The 27954-nt window shown below is 37.0% G+C and overlaps 3 protein-coding genes across 5 annotated transcripts; 2 read left to right on the top strand and 1 right to left on the bottom strand.

The window, feature by feature from the left end:
• Positions 1 to 30: 30 nt before the first annotated feature.
• ino80b (INO80 complex subunit B) lies at positions 31 to 3960 on the bottom strand. The gene is made up of 5 exons (XM_033983578.2): positions 3699 to 3960; positions 3153 to 3339; positions 2597 to 2736; positions 2091 to 2254; positions 31 to 1269 (listed from the first exon to the last, which is right to left on the bottom strand). The coding sequence occupies exons 1-5, from the start codon at positions 3736 to 3738 to the stop codon at positions 805 to 807; spliced, it is 996 nt and encodes a 331-aa protein (XP_033839469.1). The 5' UTR covers positions 3739 to 3960; the 3' UTR covers positions 31 to 804.
• A 309-nt stretch (positions 3961 to 4269) lies between these two features.
• On the top strand, positions 4270 to 15646 carry aadat (aminoadipate aminotransferase). Of its 3 annotated transcripts, none has more exons than XM_033983577.2 (14): positions 4270 to 4406; positions 4764 to 4838; positions 7406 to 7574; positions 8421 to 8532; positions 8857 to 8931; positions 9317 to 9526; positions 10090 to 10155; positions 10268 to 10350; positions 11705 to 11801; positions 12716 to 12777; positions 12858 to 12922; positions 13489 to 13595; positions 14782 to 14883; positions 15528 to 15646. In XM_033983577.2, exons 2-14 carry the CDS (start codon positions 4772 to 4774, stop codon positions 15570 to 15572), a joined length of 1260 nt encoding a protein of 419 aa, XP_033839468.1. In that variant the 5' UTR covers positions 4270 to 4406; positions 4764 to 4771; the 3' UTR covers positions 15573 to 15646. The 3 variants fall into 3 exon arrangements, with proteins under 3 accessions (XP_033839468.1, XP_055085081.1, XP_033839466.1); XM_055229106.1 differs by lacking the exon at positions 4270 to 4406 and adding an exon at positions 4410 to 4468; XM_033983575.2 differs by lacking the exon at positions 4270 to 4406 and adding an exon at positions 4608 to 4691.
• Positions 15647 to 20877: 5231 nt separating this feature from the next.
• mfap3l (microfibril associated protein 3 like) lies at positions 20878 to 27850 on the top strand. Its single transcript, XM_033983866.2, has 3 exons — positions 20878 to 21020; positions 22041 to 22466; positions 25726 to 27850. The coding sequence occupies exons 2-3, from the start codon at positions 22169 to 22171 to the stop codon at positions 26568 to 26570; spliced, it is 1143 nt and encodes a 380-aa protein (XP_033839757.1). The 5' UTR covers positions 20878 to 21020; positions 22041 to 22168; the 3' UTR covers positions 26571 to 27850.
• The last annotated feature ends 104 nt before the right edge of the window (positions 27851 to 27954 follow it).

Genomic DNA, 27954 nt, shown 5'->3' with positions numbered 1-27954 from the left:
TACAATTTTGACAAATAAATACAAAAAAGTGCAACAATTTCAATCCTTTATTCATCACCAATGATCAGTCTTTGTTTACACATGATCTTTTGCAAAGTTTTTCATTGTACCAAAAATACTTTCAAAACAACTGGACCCTACATAAGATTGTGTCCACCCAGGAAGGTAAAAGGCAACAAGACATTGTTTTTAGCAGTCAAAAACATCTGAGTCTATGACCGCATCTCCACATTCAGCTCTAAGGAAATAATTTATTGGGGCCACTGAAAAATTACTACTTCCATTATGACCTGCTGTTTAGTATATTTGTACAAGTTATCCATGGTCCTTTAACTGGATAAGTAATATAAATTACACCTATGTTTTAATATCTAACTAAATGGTATTCATGTTTTGATTTTACAATTTGTGTAGGATATGCCACCTTCCTATCTCCATGGAGATGTTAAAGCTTTTCCTGCAATGTTCCACAGTATGTCATTAAACTTCTCTATCTCCATAGTAGCAAGCAAACGACAACTCCAGGCCAAGTAACTGGTCAGACAGTAACAATGTATGTATTTTCCCCCAATAATACATCTATAATTGGATTGATGCAAGATAAATCCTACAGAAAATTCCAAGCAAAGCATTAATGTCTCCATGAAGAATCAAGGGGTGTACCCCTATCTGAAAAGTTAAATAATGGCCCTTAAAGAAGTAGATTAGAAAATGTCCTCTTACATATTTATACAATACATTTGCCCAAGTACAAATGTATTGTATAAATATGTCTGCTGTGTGTTTTAACGTACATTTATTAACCTAAGCTACACTTTGCACCAGCAGTAGATTTCTCTTGTAGCACTCCAGGCTGCAGAGGGGGACCCCAGTCTTTGAACAGGCATATTTCTTTATATTGGAGCACCCACTGACCCCACACTGGACCAGCCCAGGCAAATGGGCTTTGGGTGGGACAGGGAGAGGTGCGTGTACTCCTGTAGGAAAAGATATAGCCACTCCCTCCTTTGTGTCCAAGTATCTGACCATGGGACACTGGTTTTGCTTGGACTTTCTCTCTCTCATGCTCTTGATCTTGGCCTTGCTGGTTTTGGTGAGTCTTTCGATGGTTTGATTCTTGTTTTCTTCAGCCTTTTTCTGGGCTTGGAGGCGGCGTTTTCGGGCCCGTTCCTCTCGTTTTTGCATCATCTCTGCAGTCATCTCCTTCTCCTTGTATCCCATGGGCAATTCCAAGAGAGGCTGGATCTGCTGCTTGTGGAGCAATGCTTTCTGCAAGTCACAAAAACATACATCAGGGCACAAAAGAAATGATAACCAAAAACACCTAGTGACGTTTTTTTTTTAGAACATGTGCAGTTTTGGAAGACAAAGTACAATTAATTTTAACCTCTTTAATTTTTGTCTACTTTTTCTGTATAATTTTCCTTGTCAAAACCTGCACAGGTTTGAACAATCAGAAAGAAATCAGATTACTCACTCACGGTTTACATTAATCAGATCATGATTAGATTTTTGGTGGAAAGAGTCAGTGTTAGCTAAAGTATATATGAGTAATTAAAAAATATATATATATATGTGGAGAATAAGTTACGATGTATCCTAAGATACTCTAAACCATGCATCACTCCATATTATGCATAAACTTTTTTTTTTAATCATGTTTTTTTTTTTGCCCCTTCAAAAACGAGATGTTACATCTCAGGGGGTTAGCAAACAACGAAGTTAAATCTGTCAACTGGACAAATCTTGTAGGAGTGAAGACATTTCGCTGCTCATCCAAGCCGCTTCTTCAGTTCTGGTCAGAATGCTGGTGGCCACTGCCTTTAAATCTATCTGAGGGGAGGGCAGTGGCCACCAGCATTCTGACCAGAACTGAAGAAGCGGCTTGGATGAGCAGCGAAACGTCTTCACTCCTACAAGATTTGTCCAGTTGACAGATTTAACTTCGTTGTTTGATATGGATCAGACCTGGACGACTGAGGGTCTACACAGACATCTCATGGACTTATTCATCTTAACAAAACAAATATTAATTGGAGAAGCACTAAATAATCTGGGCATTTCAAAAGTATGAATTTTAACAGTCCAACCTGTCTGGCAGTGAGCAGCGACTCGTCCACCTCTTTCTTTAGGTCTCCATTGTCATCTAACTCTCCTTTCTCCAGAGCATCCAGCCACCGCTCCTCCTCGTCTACAGGCAGAGAGTCTGAGTCCATGCTGGGCATCGGAGAAGATGCCATGTTACTGTCCTCATCTGAGACACACGAAACAATATCAAGAGCGGGATCAAACTGTGGTAAATTTTCTTTAGACACACATGTGGAAACAGTTAAAAACCACAGCAACATTGCAATGCTGTGTTTCAATTTTTAAATTAAATAAAAAAACAAATGACTTGAAGTGTTTTTTAACTGTTTGTTTGGCCATCAGTAAAAATGTAATGCATTTGTCATTTAGCAGTAAAAAACAAATAGATAATCAATCTATGTTCATGTAAACATACTTCTCTTACAATGTACTTGCACAGTAAGGCACACTTTTACACCTTTTTTAAACCAAATGTCATAAAACTGTAGTATGTGGATGTAGTTTATACCCAGCCAGGCCCTGTACTGCTCCAGGGGAACCGATGGCTCCTCTTCATCTTCCTCATCATCGTCATCACTGTCATTGTCAATGATCATCAGAGGAGACGGCGGGCGGGCCACACCGGGATGCACTGTGAAAGTGGGAACACTACAGGGGAACAAAGAAAAAAAAAACATCTGCTTAATATCTACTTAGTACTTAAAGGTGCACTACATAAGCTTTCTGATGGATTCAGGATCCTGCTTTTCTCCATGGAGAAGTTATTTTTTTACCTGGAATGTTCCACTGAATCAAGTAGATGATGAAATGAGATCTGTGGAGAGACAACCCTTCTCAGAAGTTTTAAAATTTATGTCACCCATAATGTATTAAATGCAAGATAGATTGGTTTAATTCCATACTGTGAAATATTCCAGGCAAAGCAATGACATCTCCATGGAAATAAGCAGGTGGCAGACACTCACACCAGAAAAATTACAATGACACACTTTTGCCTGCTGCTAAATGTTGCTCTATAATACATAATAAACTAATGTACTTCATTTAAAACATTCATTTGTCACCTCTTGGTCCCAAGTGTCTGTCCTCCAAGTTTGATCTTTAGACGAAGTTGTGAAGGAGGTCGGGGAGGAGGGACTGGGACAGGTTCAGGAACCTCTGGGAAACTATGGTGCTTCTTTTTGTGCTTCTTCTGTTTCTTATGTTTGTGTTTGTGTTTATGAACACTGTGGAGAGAGGAGCTGCCCTCATCTGTGAAGAAGAACAGAGAAAACTTAGTAAATATACTTATAACTCATCATCATCAACATCAGAGCTGGTATTGAAACTAATAGCTGCAACTATACCATCAATTATCAGTCAAGTTTGGACACAATACTTTGTATATAAACAATATGTTAAACTGTTTGATTGGTATACTCAATGCAAAGTCAAAATTAATTAATATGCAGAAATGTGCAATTCAATTTACCAATAATGGTTTGCAATATCCACATTGACTCACATAGGAATTAAAACACAACATCACCATATTAAATAGGACTGCATACATTCATATGCGTATGCAAAATGTGTTCGAAAATAATAATTTTACACATCAGAATACTTACTGAGGAACCTGGGGTGAATCATGTCTTTCCTTTTGCCCATTGGAAACGATGGAGGAGATACAAACACTGAACTATACTACAATGCTACATGACATGGCACAACGTAGATATGCATTTTGAAGCGCACAGTTCATGCACTGGAGTTTGCTTTTTAGTTGTTACCGTGCGACCTGCGTGCGACGGATTAGGCAGAAAGCAGCTCGTTAGGCTATTAGTATTTCCACATAAATATACGTTTCAAAAGTACGATGACATTATCCGTGGGTCTAATTCATAGCGAAAGATGTAACCGATTAGTGGCAAACACCTAAAAGCCAACACTGAACAAAATAAGCGTTTTTTTTTTCTCAAAGCTAAACTGTAGCTAAAGATCCCGGAAGTGCGCTCTCTGTTTCTGTTACCGCTTTTCCGGTGTTGTGTTGACAGGTGGGCCGCTCTCTAGAGGACACAAATAGAAATAAAACGTCAATGGAAGCTCCAAGCTTCTCTGCCGTCTTCGCCAAGACTGTCGAAGAGAGGGAAAAACGCTGTCCAAACTAGATAAATCGCTATGACTTCAAACTAAGCTAGGTTTTGTTTCGACCGCTTTCGTGGTACAGATTTTGGGAATTGTAGTTCACGCAAAGGACGTTGCTGATGACCACTCCGCGCTGACTATTCTTCTGCAAATACATTAACCACAATCCTCCTGGCGGATCTGAATAGAAGGTCAGTTACAAAACGAGTTGCTGTAAATATGCAGGAAACGTTGTAATGATTAAAAAAGGAAGGTAATGTTGATGCAGTGGCTGGATTTTGTATCATGGAATATAGGCGGAGATTGTCTCACACGTTTAAAGTTGGCTTATGTATAAAATACCCCCCACGGTCTGTCACGTGGAGTACAGACACAGACAACAGACAGGGAACCTTATACACTGGGTTTTTACACAAGACATTAGTTATACCGTGCTAATACAATGGACTCAAGCGAAATTCAGTACATTCCAGCAGGTGCTGACCAAACATTAACAGTTCACTTTTTTATTCTCCAAAATAAACAAAATTTTTAAATGTATTTTGCAGGAAAAGCAATGAATTACGCCCGGTTTTTGACAGCTGTGAGCGCAGCCAGAAAACCATCCCCCATCAGAATCCTCAGTAAGTATAAGCTTCATTGGTATTGCTTTGCTGTGAATAAAAAAAGAATAAGAAATTAATAATGCACCATGCAGTAATACTAATAACAGCACTGGGAAACTTGCTGGAGGTGGCACGTCACCTTCATGGTTCCTTGGAATAAGAAAGTTAAAACTATACTTTGAAACGTTCTCCATGAAAATAGCTACTTTTTATGCCATACTGTGGATTATTAGAGCCCAAGGAATAATATTTCCATGTAGACATTTTTTTCTATGTTTTTCAGCTAAATAAAATCTAAAATGAAAAAAGAATGTGTGTATTTTATTTACTCTATTTTTGGTGGGGCTTTAACATTTTTATACAGAAGTTTATTTTTATAACATCTTTAGCAAGACAATCAGTTACTCTTGTTGTTGCATTCGCTTAGTTATGAAATTATCTGCCACATTACACATTATGCCTTATTGGCCCTCGCCACTCACGAAATGATGGCGAGGGGCATTGTTCTTGCTGGGTTTCTTCTTCTTATTTTTCTGCCAAAACAATCACAGTTTTCACCCCCTGAACGTCGACGAAAAGTCCCACATATAGGTATAGAATTGACCGGCTTGGTGAAAAATGTCATAAAATGTGCATCGCAACTATGTCCGGAGCACACCGGCTCGACAGTGCCACCTAGAAATTTTGAGATTTTCAATTTAATAGGAAGGCCTGACTCAGATTTTGATGAAATTTGCACCAGTGACAGAGCTCATTGTGAGAAGCCAAAGACATAATTATAGCGCTGCTGTATGACGGACAGGAAGTCTGCCATATTGGATCAAATATTCGCCACTTCATTCGCAGCGTGTTTTCAAAACGCTTCTAGTCTCAGGTTTTTGGTCCAAATGAGCTCAAATTTCACATGCCACATACAGACACATGGGTTTTCATAAAACATCCACGTTTTCTCCGATTTCCACACGGTTTGCCCGTACGCCGCCGTCGAAAAACGCCTTCGTTTCCTGTTTTTTCGATGTCCTCTCATGGCCACAGGCATTGCCCTACAGAGCTCACATTCACATCACATATGCGTGATTGGGGCATGAATGGAATGCAATATTAATTTTAATCAAAATGAACACTAGAGCGCCCCCTACCATAGGGGTGAAACGCCAACATTATCGGATTCCTACGAAATTCGGGGAATAAATTGGGGGCATGACGTGGACCAAAAAATAATATTATGGGCATAGGTCATTTTTCACACTTGGCCACCAGGGGCGCAAAGACTAAAAAAAAAATCATTGAAAAATATCTGACACGCACATGCATTGTTCTAGACAGCTGAAATTCACATCTCACATGTGACATCAGGGCATTAATAGAATGCACTATTAATTGTTATCAAAATGAACACTATAGCGTCCCCTACCTTAGGGGTGAAACGCCAACATTATCGGATTGCTACGAAATTCAGGGAATAAATCGATGGCATCAGAAGAAACAAAAAAATTCATTATAGCCATGAGTCATTTTCCACGGTTGGCCACCAGGGGCGCAAATACTCAAAAGAAAATCATTAAAAAAATTCTTACACACACATACATTGTTCTAGACAGCTGAAATTCTCATCACACATGAGATATCAGGGTATTAATAGAATGCACTATTAATTGCAATCAAAATGAACACTATAGCGCCCCCTACAGTATTGGTAAAATACACAACTTTGTCCGATTGGCATGAAACTTGGGGAGATAATTGTGGGCATTAAAAAGGGCAAAAACGTCGATCACACCATACCTGTATTATGTACATGGTTGCCGGTGCAAAGTCCCAGACCCCTTCCATGCCCACCGGCTCGACGGCGCCACCTACAATTTCACCCCTATGGCTGGTAAATTTTTTAATACACGCACACAAATCGGAACAGTGATATAAAAATGAATTGAAGCACTGCTCTATGACGGACAGCAAGTCGGCCATATTGGATCGAATATTCACCATCTTTTTTCACTGCTTGCTTTCAAAATGTTTCTAGTCCCAGGTTTTGGTCCAAATGAGCTCAGATTTCACATGCCACATCCAGACACATAAAACATCCACGTTTTCTCCAAATTCCACGCCGTTTGCCTATACGCCTCCGCCGAATAACGCCTTAATTTCCTATTTCTTTGATTCCCGCTCACAGACAAATGGATCAGCCTAAAGAGCTCAAATTCTAATCACTGATGCAGAATAAAACTGTGAATAGAGAACCATAATGAGCAGGTGGCCAGTGACCTCTATAGCGCCCCCTATAGTACAGTTAAAAGACACAACTTTGTCCGGTTGGCATGAAACTTGGGGAGATATTTGTGGACCTCAAATGGGGCAAAAAAGTCAAATACACCATAACCACTTAACATTTTCATGGGTTCCTGTTGCATTTCCTGTAATTGGCCCTTGCGGAAGGCCACTCACTTTGTGAGTGGCCTTCCGCAGTTTGTTCTGATGATTGGCGCTCGCCACTCACGCAGTTCTTCCCATTTGCCGGTTGCGCGGGGGGCAAGGGCCATCATCGCCGCTTGCAGCTTTAAGTATTTTTGTTTGTGTTTTTATAGCTGAGTTGCAGCAGCGTTCACCCCCATCTCTCATCTCTTTGGCTGGAGGAGCCCCAAACCCCAACACCTTCCCAATCCTGTCCGCCTCAATACAGGTCAGAAATGGTCCAAGAGTGAACTTTGATGAGACGGCAATGAAGAGGGCTTTACAGTACTCTGCTTCTAATGGGTGACTGAATCTACTTCTTATGGCACATTATGTAATTTTTACACCTTAATTAGCCTTAATATAGCATGAACAAAGACTTAAAGGTTTGAGGTTAGGAGGCTATCAATTCACTAGTTACTAAACCAAAGAACAGAATATTCTCAATAAACTGTTTGTTCATTATGAATTAAGTCTTTAATCATGTGTTATCAAGGCTTATTAAAGTGTTGTTTTTATAAAGTTTTATAAAACTGGCTGTGATCTCTCTTAGTGTGTTTTTCTGGTACAAAGAAGAATGCTGTTAATCTAAAGAGATATTTAAACTACACAGTGACAGTACATTGCCAAGTTAAACATTGGAATATAATAGGTGAACTCTGTGTGATATGGTGCACTATATAACTTTTCTGAGTCTGCCATCAGCTTGTTTCCATGAAGATGCTATCAGTTTGCTTTGATTGTTCCACAGTATGGCATTAAAATAATCTATATATATTCCATCCACTACAGCTGCATTCACACCTCCATTTGATTACAGTTTAGTCCTGATGCAGACTTGTTTGGTTCTGTAGTCCTATTGTAGTCCTGGTTTAGTTAGGGTCAAGTCCAGGTTTACTTTCGGGTTTGGTCCCAATTTAGTCCCAATTTTAATGTAAAGTGTGGACGCAGGAACAAGAGATAGTACGTAGTCTTTACTTCATTGTCAGTGGCCATATAGTTATGGTTAATCATATCTTATACTATTTCCTTTTACAACTCTTCCCTCACCTCACTCTTTACATTGTTGCTCTCTTTGTTTGTCTAAGAGAATAGCACTGAAATGAATAATTTTGAGATACGTTTTTAAGTCATATTTTGTTTCATTAGGATCCCAGAGCTGTTGATGTGGATGAAGGATTTACAGAAAAACCTTCACAATCCTCCAAACCCTCAAACAGAAATGTGTGTGACCACGGGCAGCCAGGAGGGGCTCAGCAAGGTACAGTTCTTATAAATAGTTTGAACACTTTTTAATTACTACACTTTAATTAGTCTTAATAAATCATGAAGAAAGATTTAACCCATGATGAACTAATAGTTTATTAAGAATGATGCTTGGTATCTACTTATTTAATACCCTAACTCCAAATCCCTTAATTAATAAACTATTTGTTCACTGTGAATTAAGCCTTTATTCATGCTTTATTAAGACTGTAGTGTGTAGTGACGATGGACTGAAATGGCTCTAATAATGATAATTGTTCTGTTGAAGAGTTTGTATGTGAATATCAATATAGCATTATTTATTTGTTCACTTCTGAAGGTGTTTGACATGTTGGTGAGTCCTGGAGACAATGTTTTGCTCGATGCTCCGACGTATTCAGGCACTTTAGCCGCGGTAAGAAGTCTTTTAAACATGAGTTGTTTTATCTTTTTTACCTTTTAAAAAAAATAAAAAAATCTGTTCTTTACTTTTACTGACGAGTAATTGTGTCTACTTTTGTCTACTACTTGTCTTCCAATCCTCCATAATATTTCTATCTAATTAAGTTGCGTTGAAGCTATGAGACTGAAAGGGCAAGTTTGTGGACCTAATCCCAAATAATGACAACATTCAACATGGATTTTAATTGGGAGGTTTAGTATTTTTGAAAGAAATCTCCACATAGAGTTACAGAGGCTCTTGCTCACCATCTGAGATTATGACATTATCAAATTTTAGAATGTGAACTATTTCAAATCCCTTGTCTTCTAAACTAATGCTATCCCCTCTCTCTCTCCAGCTGCAGCCTCTTGGGTGTAACCTGATAAACGTTGCGAGTGATGAACACGGGATGGACCCTGAGGCATTGAGGAGGATCCTGTCTTGCTGGAGTCCATCTGATGTCCACAAACCAAACAGCTCTGTCCCCAAAGTCCTGTACACCATCCCCAACGGAGGCAACCCTACTGGGGCTTCCATGACTGAGCAGCGCAAGAGGGATGTCTACCAGGTGGGCTGGGTTTGCACTTAAGGTACAGAAATAAAGTAGTATCCATTGTAAGTTTTGCATTAAAGGTGCACTATGTCACTTTTATCTGTTGGGGTCCGTCATGGAGATAGCTTTACCTGGAATGCATGTCGTTAATATATCTATCTTGGATTTATTTAATTATAGGTGATTTTATTGCTAAAAATACCAAATTGTCTCTAAACAGGTTTGTAACATGGCCTGGTGGCATCACATGTTTGTCTCAAAATAGATATATGTAATGCCATACTGTGGAACATTAATCTAAGCTAAGCAATAACAAAGGAATGGTAATATTAGACGGCAGTAACAGATTTCCCAGATGTTTGGTCATGTTGTCAATAACTGTGAAAAAACATTGTGACATTTCTTCTCACAATAATTGACCACAAAATGTTGACATTGTGACATCCCTACTGCCAAACCTACAATCTAGAAACAATAGCAAATCTAAACCTTAACTGCACATTTCTACCGCTTAATTATTAATTTTCCAAGCCAAGACCACTTCTTTGATTTTTAAAGGCCACTATTTCTAATTCCAGCTGGCTCGACAGTACGACATGCTTATCATTGAAGATGACCCCTACTATTTCCTGCAGTTTGAAAAGGTATAGTGTATAAATGAACTAATAATATATTTTCATTTTTCATGTAGTATAGTCTATAGTATATATAGTATTGAATTAAAATCCTATGTAATATTATTTTGTATGTATACAGCCCTGGGCCCCCACTTTCCTCTCCATGGATGTTGATGGGCGAGTGATTCGAACTGACTCATTCTCCAAAATCCTCTCCTCGGGGTGAGTCCATTCTGTAACTATCTGGTTTTGTATATTATTTCTTTCTCTACAGACTAAACTATGCTCCAAACTGTATGCTTTTACTGACAGAGGATTAGCTGTAAACCTCCACTTTAAAAAGCCCCGAACTGATCATTGATGATTAGAAATGACTGAATCCCAATCTTGATTAAAATCAGATTTTCTTCACAGCCCTACAAACGCAGATTGTGGCTAGTCCTCCTAATAGGTGATGCCACTATTCAAAAATGGAAATAAACACTGTTTCACAAATTGTAGACTATAATGAGCTTGTAGACACTGTGAACATGGAATTTAATAAAATAAAACAATGGATGGATACAAATAAATTGTCATTAAATCTAAGTAAAACCAAATTAATGACCTTTGGTGACCATAAAACCTACCCAAACTTACAAATAAATATTGAGGGTGTACAAATTGAAAAAGTATCCGAGAATAAATTCCTAGGAGTAATTATGGACAGCAAATTATCATGGAAAGCCCATATCCAGCACATAAAAACTAAAATAGCTTACAGTATCTCAATTATAAATAAAGCAAAACAATATCTTGATCGCGATGCACTCCGTACACTATACTGCTCACTGGTTCTCCCTTATTTCACGTATTGTGTTGAAATATAGGGAAACAATTACCAAAGTTCAATTAACCCATTATTCTTATTGCAAAAACGAGTAGTGCGGATCATTCACAAGGTTGGTTTTCTAGATCACAGTCACAATCTTTTCATCCAGTCCAAACTATTAAAATTTCCCAATCTTGTAAAATATTATACTGTAATTATATTATTCAAAGCCTTCAATAAGTTATTACCAAAAAACATGCAAAAGTGTTTTGCTCTTAAAGAGAGAACTTACAATTTGAGAGGCTATGGTTCAAACATGAGGTAGAAAAAAATTTCCACTCTCAAAATTTTTTGTGTGACTGTATGTGGGGTGAAACTGTGGAATACTCTGGATTTAAAACAAAAGCAATGCCAAAGTATTCATAAATTTAAGTTTTTATATAAAGACATGGCCTGGTCTGTATAAGGAGAGTCCAGTTTAAATATAAAGTCATACTGCACTTTCAGTGTTGGTTCCACCTTATGCTTATTGTTTCCATACTATCGTTGGTATGTTTTTCTTTCTGTTACAATTTGGAAATGCCTCATGGTACTCACAGTAATACTGTACATCTAAATTATTGTCAGTGACATTTTGCTGCATTTGAATTGAATTTGAATGCCTCTATGTGTATTTTTGTGTTTAATTAACATTAATTACTTGGAGCTACACCCTCAAACTGGTTTGGTAACTGTATTATTAAATATTTTGTTTGAATGTTTTAGGTTAAGACTTGGATTTGTCACTGGCCCAAAGCCTTTGGTGGAGAGAGTGGTGCTGCACATTCAGGCCTCTACAATGCACACAAGCTCTTTTACACAGGTAACAAGATGAACAGAAAGTAGTGGTTTTAGCTACTCAATACATTTACAGCAAGGGTTTCCAATCTGCAGGCTGGAAGCTTCCAGTATTCTCCACTCCCTTCCACGTAGCTCGCCAAGGGATTTCTGAATTATACATACTGTGCAGAATAACAAACATGTGATTAATTACCATTGTAAATGTATAATTTTGGTGCTTAAACTTGTTCACTAATAAATGGATAATGGACTTATAAATATCTAACTCTACCCTATCTAAGGCTTACCATGGCTCTTATATTTACTCAGTTTCTTGCGATTCCTAAGTCGCACTCTGGAATTTTTGTTTTGTAAAGGTAACTCACTGAAGGAAAAAGGCTGGAAACCCTTGATTTACAGCTTTTGCACCACCTCTGCTGCTCATATCCAGACTTAATTCATAATGAAGTGATAAAATTCACCACAATAAAAAATAATTGAATGAACTAGGGAAGCTCTTCAAATCTTAACTTAATCTAACCTGTTTCAAATCAATATTGCAATGAAAAAATGTGAAATAATGATCTACATTTGCTATAGTGTCAATTAATACCACAGCATGGTATTAAACTTATATCAGTTAAAATTATAGTATTTCTTCTTTAAGTACCTTAGATAGATACTGCCAGTTTATTTCCTTCACAACAGTATATTAGTATTTTTAGGTGAGATATTTGCACTTTTTTGCGCATCGGTTATCATTCTTAAATCACCAGCAGAGACTAACCCATTACTACAAAGAGGGTACTGCACAAAATGCAACTGCCAGTACACTGCTCTCTTGTAGATCGCAATAAATCTGCCCTACATATTAGCCCAAAAGTATTGGCCATAGGTTTCTTTAGGCATCGTCTATGAAAAAAAAACACCATAGTAACTTGAGAATTTGTCCTTCAGTTGATGGTGTCCCAGTTGCTGCACAGTTGGGGTGAAGAGGGTTTCCGCCAACACATTGATGGGTGAGTGCATCGTGGTTTTATTTATCTATGAAAGGCTAAAGACACGTATTTATAATTTACTTTTATTACAATATCCTCAGGGTCATAGAGTTTTACAGGAAGCAGAAAGACGCCATGATCAGCTCTGCAGAGAAGTGGCTTAAAGGTATGTAGAAACTTTGTTCAATTTTGATTAATTGTTTATTTATACTTAGGGTTTTGGGTTGTTGTTATATATCTATAATTTTGAGTTTGTCTGTGATTTCATTTTACATATTTCTCTTGAATTGTTAAAGGTGCACTATGTAACTTGTGGAGTGTCCACAACCTGCTTGTTTCATGGAGATTTGCCTAGGATTTTCCACAGCATGGCATTAAAGTTAAACTTATCACCATAGAGACAGGCATGGAGATATCACCAGGCGAAGTTAAGGTCAGACCTGTGTACAGAGTGTATGTTTTTCAAGGTATTTTGACGCCATACTGTGAAATATTTTAAGCAAAGTAATAACATCTCCATTGGGGCAAGTAGGTGGCAGACTCTCCCACCAGAAAAGTTACACAGTGCACCTTTAATGTTTTCATCCCTGAAAAGAGAAATGATTAATTTTTGATTATGTATGTTTTTACTGCCTTTGTTTAAAATATTTGACTATTCTGCCCTCTTGTGGCCGTTTTTTGAATTGCGTGTTTTGAACTACAGTATAATCCCTAAATCTATTATCTACACAGATGTTGCAGAGTGGCACGCCCCAAAGGCTGGGATGTTCCTGTGGATCAAACTAAAGGGAATCACTGACACACAGCAACTGATACGGGAAAAGGCATTAGAGAAAGAGGTAAAATAATACTACTAGTAGTAATAGTAGTAGGGATGATTTAAATGCAAGGAAGGCATTTTTCTGTCAGTTTAAGCCTTTATTTAACAAAATAAAGGTGTTGTCATCAATATTTCTAGTCTAATTATAGCTATTGTGCAATTTAGATGTGCCTTGTTAACGTTATGGTTGCAAGGCAACAGTTACAGAATTACCTTTTAAGTTTTTGTCACATCTGCTGCCCATGACCAACCAGGAAGTAAAAATATAAACTTAACCAAAGTTTACAAACTAGAAAAAACTAGGCATGATTTTAAGTGAAATCTTAAATATAATTATATTAATTATGTTTCAGTGAAATAAGTAGTCTAACCTGTCATATGCACATTAATTGTAAAATACCTAAATGTTTGTGACTGGTATTAAACATTTCCACTTCCCTTTACGGTACTGACACTGCTAACAATTCTGTGGTATTATGAGGTATAACTTTATATATGTATATACTGTATGTGTATATGTGTATAACAGCAAGCGGGTTTAAGGAAAAACTGCATAGTCTGAAAATCACTGTACAAGCATGAGTAGGCAGAGGATAAGTCTAATCCTCAACATTCTTCAGCTCAAAACTTCAAGGGAAATTTCCTGTATTTAATTGATGTCTTGCTCTCAGATGGAGCTAAAAGTCTTGTCTTGATTATATAGTAAATACATTTATAAGAAATGTCAAATGAAAAAACTGAAATATTGAACCAAACCTTTCATGACCTGACTTTTATCCCAATAGACGGATGTAATGTTACACTGGGACAATGATAATGACTGCAGTTCCTAATTTCTCTGACCCTAATAGACTGGTGATTGCTAGTTTATCAGGTCGATCTTTTTAAGGACCCTTGAAAACAGAAGATGCATTTCAATGGGCAATCCAATATGAATAAATAAAATAAATAAATGCAACAAAGAAATACACAAACATTATTTATAACTATTTTTATTTTGATATTTTCTTGTGACATGCCAACAAATCTTCAGTACAAAATTTAAAACAGTCTAAAGTAAAGTAAAGAGCATTATATGAGTGTCTGATTATTGATGATTATTGCAAATAAATTAACAGTGTATTTTTGTCATGTAAGAGCAACCTGTGTTGTTTTATCTAGACCGTTTTCTGTTTGACCTGTATCATTTTTGTTTGTTGTGGAAGGTGCTGCTTGTTCCTGGAGGAGTTTTTATGATCAACAGCAGTGATCCCTGCGCCTATGTCCGAGCTGCATTCTCCCTCTCATCTCCAGAACAAATAGATGAGGTACAATTATCACTGTGATATACAATAATAAGGTGTAACATAATGAAAACTGACTAGGGCTGATTTGTGTTCACATTTTAATTACATTCATGTGAAATGACAAAGAGACTGAAATATGACTAATGCAAGAATCACATTTCAGGACATGTTTATACAGATCTAAACTACAGGGTTAGCCGTTCTTATGCAGAATAACACTAGATAATTTTTGGATTGTGGAAGAACTTATGGTACTTCAAATTGTCTGCAACCAACCATTTTCATTTGTCAGGATTTTTTTTATTATTCACCAGATAGCCTTACATTTAGTTTTTTTGGCAAAGACTGTAGCTACAAACAATGAAGAGTCATTAACATAATGTTTTAGTACTATTTTAAAAGTACACTATGTAACTTTTCTTCTGTAACTTTCTTTCTCCATGGAGACAAACAGGTAGTGGACCTCCACCAGAAAAGTTACACAATGCACCTTTGACTTTATGTTCAGTGTTGATAATGAATCTTCTTTAAAGTCATTTTACGAATCTATATAGTACAGATAACTATTTATTTCAATTAATCAAAGTTAAAGCTGTTAGTTGTTGTAGCAGTACTAGTTGATATTTGTTGATTAATGTTTGTGTTTAATTTTCTTTGTTTTCCAGGCTTTCCGGAGGCTGTCATTACTTATCAAGGAAGCTCAGAGCTAACCCTTTCTGCTGGCATATGTTTAGGTCACAAATGCCTGTAACCCGAAACACTACTGAATGAAGTATTGTAAAGAGACAATCTGATTATGTTGTACAGAAAAATAAAGATGTTTTTATCCAAATATCCATTACAAGTCATGGCTATATTTATTTATTTATTTTTAACTATTGCATAGAGACCAATTCAAGAATGGATTATACCTTTTCAGTTTTCCTCATATTAATAATACAATGTTATATTCAGAGACAGGTTTATATTATTCATTGTTGTTGACATTTTCCTTAACTATTTGTGATCTTTTAGTTTAGTTTAGTTAGCTGACTGGGAGTGTAAAAACAAAGAAATATCTTTTTACATTATGTAGTTTCTGAGAAAAGTGATGTAAAATGAATGTCCTCATATGTGGACATTTTAATCATTTTGACAAAAAATGTAATAATGATTTGCAAAAACTATTCTATATATATAGAATATATTAATATTCTAAATTGAACATTTTTGCATTGTTGCTGTTCTTGTATGCTTCTTCTTCAAAAAATTTACATTGTGGCCTAGACAACCCAAAATGTGTTGTCCACATATGTGGACGCCAGGTCCTAGGTGGTTAAAAAAACTAGGATTTACTTGCTCGTTCTCAATGTAGTTTGTATTGAAGCACCTGTAATTAATTATTGACCCATTTGCTTTGACCTTGTTAGTGTCACAATCCATCTCACTCTACAGAAGGGCAAGTCACTCATCATCACAAGCACTCCTATTTAATCTAAATCATATGTTGTTAAATGACTATGTCTTTTTAAATAAAAAACACTCAAGTAGCTTTTAAAAGAGTAGCCTGCATCCTCCTGACCACAGTCCACTTATTGAAATTTGCAAAGCAAATAGCCAAAGCACAAAGGCAAATGTGCACAACCATTTGTTAATTAAATGTTGGCTGTGAGGTAGACTATAGGATGAGAAGTGCAGTGAGGCCTGTGAGTGGAAGTTCAACATGAAATTTTCTAAACATACGCATTCTGTTGCCTTATTTGTACTGTACCCGATATAAACCATCTAAAGCTGACTTTGCCTTTATTGTTCTGGTAGGCTAATATAAGCCTGAAGGTTGAATTTTTATATTTTTTTTATATATTCATGGGTTTCAAATTCCATGTTCATTGGTGACATTTTGAGAATTTTTTCACATATTTAGGTATAATAATATTTTATAAGGTTTTTACTATACCTCATTAGTCTAAAAGATTGAATTTTGAGTTTTAAGATGTTACAATGGCAACGTTGTAAATTTTCCATCACTCTGAAGCCCTTGGATACATTGACTAAACTGTGACTATAGCTATACTATAAACTATTACTATAAACTACTATCTTACTATATTATTATTATTATTATTATTATTATTATTATTATTATTAACTTATTCTATTTATGATTCATAATTTATGATTATGCAAATATACTCTTAATATAATGTATTTTTATTTTGGGGGTAAATTTAGGAGAACATTCAGGAAAGCAACCATGGGAACACGTGTATAATCCTCACAACGGAAGCTAACCACCAAATCGGAAATTAGAAAGTTTGTTACAATTTTTCATGTATTTTTTGTTTAGTATTTCTCTTAAAACGTACGCAATGGTATCCTACTGTTGTGTAAAAAACTGCAGAAATCATAAGAAAACTAGCCCGAGAAATCCTGAAGTAACTTATCACGGTATTCCGGTTTGGCGTAAAGCTCACGCCAGCCTTTCAGAGCTGACCCTGAGGAGACGCATGGCCTGGGTTGCAGCAATAGAAGACCCAATATCACCTTTGACAAGATGCCCAGTTCTGCAAAGGTCTGCTCGTTACATTTTCACAGAGGTACGCTGTCACCAAATAGTTAGAAAAAATAGAAAATCGTTCATTAAACTGAAGCTTACATTTATAACATTTATGTGATGCTGAGAAAAGATTCAGTTGCTATGGTAACAAGAAGAATAGGCAAAAAATAGGCTTACAGACTTTTAATGGGTGAAGTCACAACCCCTTAGTCCACTTCATTATGCTGTCTATGAGTGACAGCCTATCCTTAAATTTCCAAATTTTAAAGTTACGTAAAACAGGATGGAAATCTGGACAAGACTAATTCTTGACTGAAATGTTAGAACTGAACCAAGTAAAAATACAGTAAAAATAAATGACCAGCTACTGACAACCATTCACCCCTTGTTCAGTCTTTCCCATAGATTTGGTTAAGGTTATGGTGGTAAATAAAATTAGTAAAATAATTTTATACAGACCATAGAACATAGACTCTTCTATTAATGGGAAACACTGTTGTTAATAATGAAACTTTCACAGATAGAGCAATACTGTACAGGTCTGGGTCTACAGGGGTGCAAAAGGGTGCATTGCAACCTCATTTAAAAGTGTTTGCACCCTCATTTTAGACAGGTAAAATAATGAGACTTAATGGAAGGGTACTGTATGTGCACCCCTTTGAAAATTGGATGGTCTGGTCCCGGGCCTGATGCTGTGTTAGCATCATCATAGAGACAAACAGATGGCAGACCCCTCACTAGAAAAGTCACATAGTGCACCTTTAAACTACAAATTGACAATACCTCTAGAAATAACCCTACATTTAAAAAAAAAATGTAATTATTATCTATGCATGTTTTTTCCAGGCAAACCTGCTCATGCAATCAATGTATCAAATCCAGACTGGGCACCATCTCTAAACCTGGACTACAGTGTCACTCCCCTGGCATCACCAAACCGTGTTCTCCAGCCACAGAGGGTCCAGATCATTCAACCCTTGGAAGTAAAAAAAAAAAAAAAATAGAAACTGTTGTTATAGGTGAAAATATGGTAGAGAACACACCAGCGGTGGAGTGCTCAAGTTGTGTGCAAAAACATGCCGAAATGCAGTGACTTGAGGTTGAATTACAGACTCTGAAGTCTTACCAAGTTAACAAATGCTGGTTTTGTGAATCCAAATGCAACCAAATCAACTGTTTGTTAGAGGAAAACCTTCTCCTCAAAAATAACCTTGAAAATTTGAAAATGGAGGAATTGTTTTTAGAGGCGACAATGAGAAAGTCAGGTATCATACAGGACTGCCAGACTTTGATACTTTCGAGGCCTTGATGAATACTGTTGCACCACACCTATCTCAAAACGTCAAATGCATGTCTCCATATCAAATGTTTTTGTTAACCTTTATGCATCTGAAGTTGAACTTGCCTCTCAAATACCTCATCTACCTTTTTCAGACAACCAGGAGAATGGCGCTTGTAGCAGTCACTGACACCATATCTACTTTGCATGCCCAGTTTGGCCACATAGTCCAGTAGCCCTGCCTTGAAGCCATTAAGTCAGATTTGCCTGGGTTTTTTGAGTCTTCTGATGATCATGTGGCTGTGATGGTGGACATTTTTGACATATCTACCCTCCATGGTACAACAGTGAAGTACATGATCAGTGCTTCACCACGGGGCTACATAAAATTCATATCTAAAGGATTTACCAGCAATGTCAGCGATGAAGACATTGAACAAACTGGGATTCTGGAAACACTTTTACCTGGTGATTTGGTCCTGGCCGATTGCTCCTTTCAGTTAGAAGAAAATGAAGGATGGAGATGTGTGAAAGCCTTACCCAAATATCCAGGAATGGTGAAGATGATTACCAACCCCAGACTTGCAGTGAAAAAAGCAGTGTTGAATATTCAAAGGTTTACTTTTTTAACGGGACAGGTGTCACCTGTCATGCTGCTCCAGAGTGAGGGAGAAGAAGAAACACTTCTGGACAAGATTGTGAAGGTGTGCTGTGCCATTACCAACACATGGCCTCCCAAACCTAGTGAGAAGAAGAGCACTGAGTAAAAATCTTGCGTCATCTATTGGCTGGTTGTTTTCACTATATAGGCATAAAGAGTGGCCTGGATGGTTAATTGCTCTGGCTGGATTGTTAAAAAGTTGAAGGAATACAAAATTGTCAATGTGCAATTTAAGGTTTTACACTATTTTGTTCTGTTTACATTTGACATCTGTTAACATTTCAATTCACTGCTTTGCTATTTTGCAGTATATTTTTTGTTACTTATGTCACATATGACATTTGTTGATGTTCATTTATTCAAATTGGAATAAAATCTGTTTTCTCAGATCTTTGCATGTATTTAACCCTTAGTTCATCATGTTTTTAGAATTAAAATAATAAGCTAGTAGGATTTGGACAAAAAGTAGGCTATAGTAAGGAGCAACAATGGTAGGCCTATGCTGTCTTTTTCTTTTTATTTTGTTTAGACAAGATATGTCTTACCTTAAACAGTGATAAGGTATTATGATTCTGAGTTGTAAGGATATTTGCTGAGATAATATTTCTGATATGACCTAAACCAAAACAAAACTGATATATATGTTACAGTATTTAACAAATATCAACACACTGTACCTTAAAGTTGCACAATGTAAGTTTTCCAGTGGAGGGGCTGCCACCTCCATGCCTCCATCCATTTGTCATTGCTTTACCTAAAATGTTAAATTGTAGCTTATTGCATTAAACATATCTTTCTTTCTTTATTATTTATTTGTCAGGGACCATGTACAAATTAATTAATCTTAAAAGAGATTAATTGTACCAGATTTAGCTACTGCTACTTTCCATGAGCAGTCACTGGGCAGGTGAACACACACTAAAATACACATTTCATTTCATTACAATTACATTATAAGACCAACAGTTCATCATTGATATTAGCAGTAAAATACAATAAATGTCCCCATGTCCAATACAGTATGTTTCCTACAGTCCTTACCAATTTTTTTTACAGTTAATACAGCACATTGCAAATTCTGCTGTGGACACATTTGATTATCTAAAATGTCCTTTTACAAATGTCTAGTAAAATTATTCAAATTTACATACAATTTCAGACTGCCTAGGAGGATCTTTTTTGGAACCATGCAATTTCGGTTCACAGAGGACCTAGTGGATCGAGTATGTTCAGAAGAAAGTTTAATACATTTTTTCAATGTGGGTGGAGCTGCATCTATCGCCATGTTGTTTTTTTTAGCATTCAAAACATATGTAATGTGTAAATGCCAGGCAGATAATGTTTCATGCCATACAGAGGAACATTGTAGGCAAGCAATCACATCTCTATGAAGACAAGCAGGTGATAGAGACTCACTTGAAAAGCTCCACAGTGAAGCTTTACCGTTTCTAAGCGATTCCTCTGTTGCACCTTTGACACACTTCTCGCTGTGCTCCTGTCTCTGCCCGCTCCCTCCCCGCTCCCTCCCCGCGCCGCTCTGTGCAGTACAAACTGGCTGTTGCTCGCATTATCATTACATAGCAGCGGGAGGAGGACGAGGATGCGGAGAAACAGCTAACCACAGCCTTCCTTAACACCGGAGCTTCCTTTGCCACCGAAAAAACACGACCAAGAACCATCATGTGAGTATTTAAACGCTAAACAGTGCCTGACTTTCAACATTTTAGCTACGAATTAGCCGCTAGCATCCAGTCGAGTCGCTATGCGTAACCTTGCGAGTAGTACTGTCCCCCATGAGCAGATTTACCGAGTAAGATCTATTGTTTTCCACAATGCCCCCCCCCAAAAAATCAAAAGATCAAAACCGGCTATAAATACGTGTGGATATTTATTTTTACATTTCGCAGTATTCCATCGTCTTCGTAAATATAGGGGGAAAATACATTTAAGCCGTTTGTAAACAACTGTGGACGTGTCTAGCCATAAAGAACCTACATCCGGATATTAGACGATTCCCTCTCCATTTTTATTTATTTTTTGCCAATTTTAAACCCTGTCACCTTCATTTAAATAAGTATCTGTGGTCTTAAATACTACGACCCGATACGTTACATTGTCTGTCTTTATTTTGGTTAGTGTATGCTTTTGGTAAACGAAGAAATGGACTGGTTGATCCAGAGATTAGACGGCGCCCCCTTTGCACCGTTATATGGTACACTGCAGTTTTACAAGCTGCTCTTCTTTTGTACATTATATCATTTAAAAGAACTGCTTCAACAAGAATGCTAGTGTATATTGGGAAAAATATGAATGCCATATGAAATGCATGTTATGAGCAAACGAAGAATGGCTGGAACAAAACTTAAAACAAAATTTAAATATCAAAATATCAAAATATGTTTTAGAGTTTGGAATCCACCCAGAAAGCATACTCAAGTTTGGATACATAAAAAGGATTACTTCTGGGAGGGCATCTGACCTAAAAATGTATACCAACCAAATAGCTATAAATTGCACTGTAGGCAAACTTGATCCAGGATTGACATGTGATTGGACAGTTAACAATCCACATTTTACTGCTTTGTTATCTTTTTATGACTATTTACACAGCAAGTTATCACTAGCTGTGTGCCGTGATTTTTATAGTCTTGTATTTGTTCTTTCTGTTATATTAACACTCTTTTTTTCCCTGTTTTTTCTAGTGACATGCACCAAACTTGGATGTCCCTAACCAAGCTGCCTTCCTTCGTAAAGAGATAGTGAGTCAATGGCGTCCTTGGGGCAATGACAGTCTCTTCTCTTTGGCCTGAAGAGCTGATAACTGGAGAAAATGTCCCGGTCTATTCGTTATGGGGGAGTCAGTTGCCTGCTCTTTTTGGTGTTGGTGTCCTGTATGACATCCCAAACAAGAGCGGCCTTGATTTCGGACACAAATCGCACTGAAAGTGGCATTCAGAATGCTAGTACATGGACAGATGAAGGGCTAGTCCCAGCAGCGCACACCAAAGTGAGCCAGATAATTGCCCGAGAGGGAAACTGCGTGCTGATTGATTGTAATTTCACTGGAGAGCCATTCCCCAATGTGCGATGGTTCAATTCCCATGGAGCGAGGCTGGACACAGATAACGGTAAGGCAAAACACAGACAACACTGACATACTAAACCTGGAGTTAGTTTACACAGATAGCATTACATGAGCCACAACACTGGGTTAAAGGGGCAATATGTAAGTTTTTAGGTGGAAGGTCTGAAAGCTTGTATTCTACATAGCGATATTGCTGTTTTGGCTAGGAGGTCCATAAAATTGCATTAAACTTAGCAATCTCCATGGAGACAAGCAAGGCACTCCACCAAACCAAGTATTTTTTGGCAATAAAACACCTGGTTGGATAGATGGAAGATAGTAAGAAGTTTATGCTGCACTGCAACATTCCAGGCAAAGCATTAACATTTCCAACAGAAACGTTACACGGTCTACCTTTTAAACAGTAAAGACAAGACTTTGTGTTTATTTTTGCTTAGATATACAATACCTCTTTATTATAAATTCCCATATTTTACACACTGTTATTACCAGTACCACTTATATCTTTAATGCCTTTTTGTCATTGCATAATCTGCATTGCAAAGATTAAAGTTAAAGTGTCATTATCAATTAAAAAGCGATATATATATATATATATATATATATATAACAACATGGTCATTGGTCAAGAAATATTAATATAAAAAAATAACATTAATTCAATTATTCTTTTATTTTATCTAAATTCTGGATTTGAGCAATATGAAACTATATACATTTTTTTTTTAAACGCATTCACTCCCTACATTGGTACAAAATTATAATGGTCTTAACTTTTTAATATCTTCAAGGACAAGTTTATGGGAGATATGTAGTTACTCCATACGTCGAATGTAAAAAAGGCACTTGTGACATTTACTGACTTGAAATCTGCTTGACCCAGTTCTTACAGGTCAGATGTTTGTTGGTTTTGGACGCTGTTCAGTGCCACTACAAGTTAAAGTTTTACATCTCTCAAAGGTTTTAGTGCAGGAAAAAAAATGCACTTTACAAAATAAAGCATAGTAATGTTAAGGAATCGTAAAATTGACTCAAAGATATGCATTGCTGGCCATATATTTATTTGCTAGTAGTTGTTCTGTTACTACTACTATTATTTCAGTTAATGGGCTTTCAACCTCCAGACAGTGCTTGTTATTAGAATAACTTTGCATTCAGTTTACTCACAACAGCAACAAACTAGGAAAGAATGGTCCGATGTCTATATGACCTTAGAAGAAATATTGGTGCCTAATATCAAACTGATATTGATATCTGGTACCAGAATGTACTAAATAAATGGCTAGTTAAAGCCAGTCATTCGTGCATTTGTTTAACCTTCTTTTCACTCCCAAGGCTTTCTTTGTCTCGGGAGGAATGCAGGATCCTTTTGAGAGAAACTTGTTGAAACTCGTCTTTGTTTTAAACCTATTAAACCCAGTTTATGACAGTTTGTTCTTAAAGGTTGACTTTGAGCTTAACTTATTCTAGTTTAACTAGTTACAAATCCTAAAGTAATTTTTATGTTTTAAACTGAGCACATTACATTTTTTATATTGATGCATTGTTGATATTGCATTCTGTTTGAATTATTTATGCAAGTCAATGTAAAAAAAATAGATAAATATTATATATTTTGAATGGGGAAGGGTCCCCTGTGTGTCCTCACCAAGTTACAATGAGTTTACATTGATCAGATTCAGTTGTGGTTATTCTTCCAGGTATTCAGGAACATGTTTAATTTTAGGTGCCAATATTGCCCAACAACTAAGGACTTTCTTTATATCAAAAAGTGTGTAAAATCTTTACAATTGACAATAATCCAAGATCATTTTCAGTTCATTGTGTTTTAAATATCTTCACCATGGAAAGCTTGTAATCTCTCATTTATATCATTGTGTAAAAATGTTTCGAATTGGTCCTCGTTTAGTCCTGACATAGACTTTGCTTGGTCCTGTCCTAATCCAGGTTTATATCCAGGTTTAGATCCAGGTTTAGTCCCAGTTAAGTTCCACGTATTGTAAGTTCCAAGTATTATATGACCTGTCCCCTGTGTCTCTGGGTATTATCAGTTATTTCCTCTCATCAAATGGACGCAATGGTGGCGGATGGGAGGTGTTTCCTGGACCTCACACTGGGCTCATTCTATTAGTTCAGATATTGTTTACCTCAGTCTTATGTTTCATGTGGTCGGTATATCTAAATGAATCATACTTTAATTAAACATCAATATTTCGTTGTTAGGGATGCAATGTAAGAGCTTAAAGGCCTGTAATGTGTCTTCATGAATGTGTATATACGTTTAATGCTTTTGTATATTATTTTCCAGCTAAAAGACAGCTCTGCCCTGAGATGTACGACCTTATAACTCTCACTAATAGAATATTGATTGTACAGTTAGTTCATCCATTGTGCTGCCCCATTTAGGTCCATGTTTGAGTCATTCTCGTCTCCTCAGTCAACAAGTCAGTCTGCCTGGAACAAAACCTTGAATACGTTTTGAATGTTATTTTTGAGCAAATGTAGGTACTTTTGTGTAGATTTTGTACTGATTGTGAAATTCCATTTAGTATGAAACCATATTACTTACTAAATTTGATAAACTATAAGAATGTACACAATGTAACTTTTCAGGTGGAAGTTCTGCCACGTACTTGTCTCCATGGAGATGTTGATGCTTTGTCTAGAACGTTCCACAGTGTGGCATTTAATCTATCAATCTTGCATTTATTCAATTACATGCATGTTTATTATTACTAAAAACAAAAAGTTACATACTGCAGTGCTTTTAAAGGTGCACCAAGTGTCAAAAAGAACTTATTATGCTACCTGCTATCCGTTTTGCATTTAACAATCTCCATTTCTCACATTACAGTATTTATTGTGGTAATGGGGGAAGCTAATGGTAAGTTAAAGGCGCTGTACCTGTACAAAAAAATTAATAAAAAGGAACTAGTTAATTTTAAATAATTTGCAGTGGTCTAAAGTTATACCTCACTTCCTTTATGCATTCAGAGCATCCGAATTATTCACCACAATGAGTTTAATAGCGCTTTTCACAACTTTCAAAGGCTAGAACAACTACCATGTTAACACCACACTTCCTGGTTCTTGGATGATAAACCGCTTTATAATTAGAAGGAGACAGTACACAGTGGTCTAAATTCTACGTGAAGAAGCTACTTATAGAATATATCTGTACTGGGCCAGAGCTAATTTTGCTCAACTATAGGTTAGAAATCAGGTACAGGCACTTTAAAATGCCACCATTCTTTTATAAAATACAAAAATAACCTCTTGTTGTTTTCACTTGTATTTTTCAGGTGGAAAGTGGTGGCTACTAGACAATGGTGTCTTGAACATCTCAGATATCGAGTTTTCAGACCGGGGTAAATACACATGTGTCGCCTCCAATGTCCATGGGACCTCCAACTGCACTGTCACCCTGCGCGTGGTATTCACTAACGGAGATATGGGCGTGTACTACATGGTGGTCTGTCTGGTCACCTTTACGATCACCATGATTTTAAATGTAACACGCCTTTGCATGATGAGCAGCCATTTGAAGAAAACTGAAAAAGCCATCAACGAATTCTTCCGCACGGAGGGAGCTGAGAAGCTACAGAAAGCATTTGAGATAGCCAAACGTATCCCGATAATCACGTCAGCGAAGACTTTGGAGCTAGCCAAGGTGACGCAGTTCAAGACAATGGAGTTTGCGCGATATATTGAAGAGTTAGCACGTAGCATACCACTCCCGCCGCTAATTATGAACTGCCGTACGTTAATGGAGGAGATTTTGGAGGTGGTGGGGGTGGAGGAGATGCGACACGCAGCAGGAAGAATCGCCATGGGACCACGTGACGTATTTAGTATCCTCCAAGAGCGGCACGAACGGGAATCACGTATGCGAGAAAGGAGTGAATCCCCCGCAGCCGATTCGGATAATTCCTCTGTGCATGAGCAGCCGCAGCACATGGCCATACAAGTGTCAGTGCACCCCCCACTGGTCACAGGAGAGTACTGCAATGTCGAACAGGAGTCACCACAAGCCCCACCCACCACAGCTAACCCCGAAACTCCGTCTCTTGCCCCCCTCCTGCAGGAAGAGGCAGAGGAGAGGCCACCCCCTCAGCCAGTTCAGGTGTTCTATGAGAGCCATGTCTAAACCTATGCATTTCACTATAGACAAAAAACGTCACTGTCAAATCACATTTGAGTTTGATCTTTTCCACCTTAAATGTATTTGAAAAAAGGTCATTTCAGCTGTTCAACTAATGTAATAAGCAAAGAATTGTAACAGGTCTTAACATTAACTGTCGAGGATAACTGCAGAAACCAGTCTAGCGTAATATTCTGACCACTTGAGCCAGTGGTGAAGGGGCACCACGGGTCTGAAATCGAAATGCACACTTATGTTTCCTTTAGAGACATTTCAAAAAATTCAAAAGTTTAATGGAGGTTTACTATAAAACATATTATAATTTTATTTTAAATAGCCGCTACAATATAAATATATTTAAAACACTTTATAGTCCCTGCAAATTTGTCCTCTACATTTGACCAGTGCAGTGCCCGGGGACCTACCTACAGATCTTGAGCTAGTCTAGACAGAACTGCCTCAGCTGGAGGAATTTACTTATTGTGCATGTTTGTTTTGAATTAGAAAGGTCCCTAGGAACCGTACTGGTTTAACCACATGGTTTGTAAAGGATGAGTTTATTTCCGAAAGTAAATTATCCTTAAAGTGATAATAAAATATATCTTAAATGGATTCAATATTAGAGATGCTTAGACCAAATCTTCCAATCATCACAATTTGTCACTCAAACCATATACCATCTTCCTGCTCATATTTCAAACTAAATCTTTATTATTTTTAAATTTATATAAGCACTAATTACCTGTCTGTGGTCAAAATATTATGTATGACTTGCACATTTTTTTTTTTCACATTAAGTCTGCCTCAAATCTTTGGTCCTAATGTCATTTCAGACCAAGATTTGTACCACCCACTTATCCAGCCTCATTGTAATTTCACAGTCAGCAGAAACACTTGCAGGATTCAAAACCTCGCATTTTCATGATTGTACAGCCTTGAAAAAATAATCCAGGTAAAATTTGGATAGAAGTTACATTTAATTTGCAAAAGTATTATATTATAATAATTATTATAATAATTATTATTAGCATTTGTGGTGTGTTTTAGTTTCAGCCTTTTATTTTCCTAATGTGTGCAAATTATTTATAAGTTATATTTCCTGAATACTTCCACAGTGGCCTCCTATTACTTTTGCATGTAATTCAGATGGTCGCCATCTTTGTATTGGACTGAAAAGGACTAGTTTTTTTTACTTTGTTTGGCTCAGAGTCAACAAAGACTTCTGCTTTCACCGGTGCTCTTCAAATGCCTCTTTTGTAGTGAATAAAAAGTGCTGTGTACAGAAAGAGAGTGGGTTCTTTCATAATTCAGAAGATTTTTTGAATAGTATTACAAATTGTCCATAAAAGTATTCTTTTATTTATGGTTGTATTGATGTGAGATTGTCCAC

This window comes from Periophthalmus magnuspinnatus, chromosome 18, assembly GCF_009829125.3.
Source record: "Periophthalmus magnuspinnatus isolate fPerMag1 chromosome 18, fPerMag1.2.pri, whole genome shotgun sequence".
NCBI classification, from domain to species: domain Eukaryota; kingdom Metazoa; phylum Chordata; class Actinopteri; order Gobiiformes; family Gobiidae; genus Periophthalmus; species Periophthalmus magnuspinnatus.
Note: the sequence above shows the minus strand (reverse complement) of the source record. Positions and strands in the feature narration are given on the sequence as shown.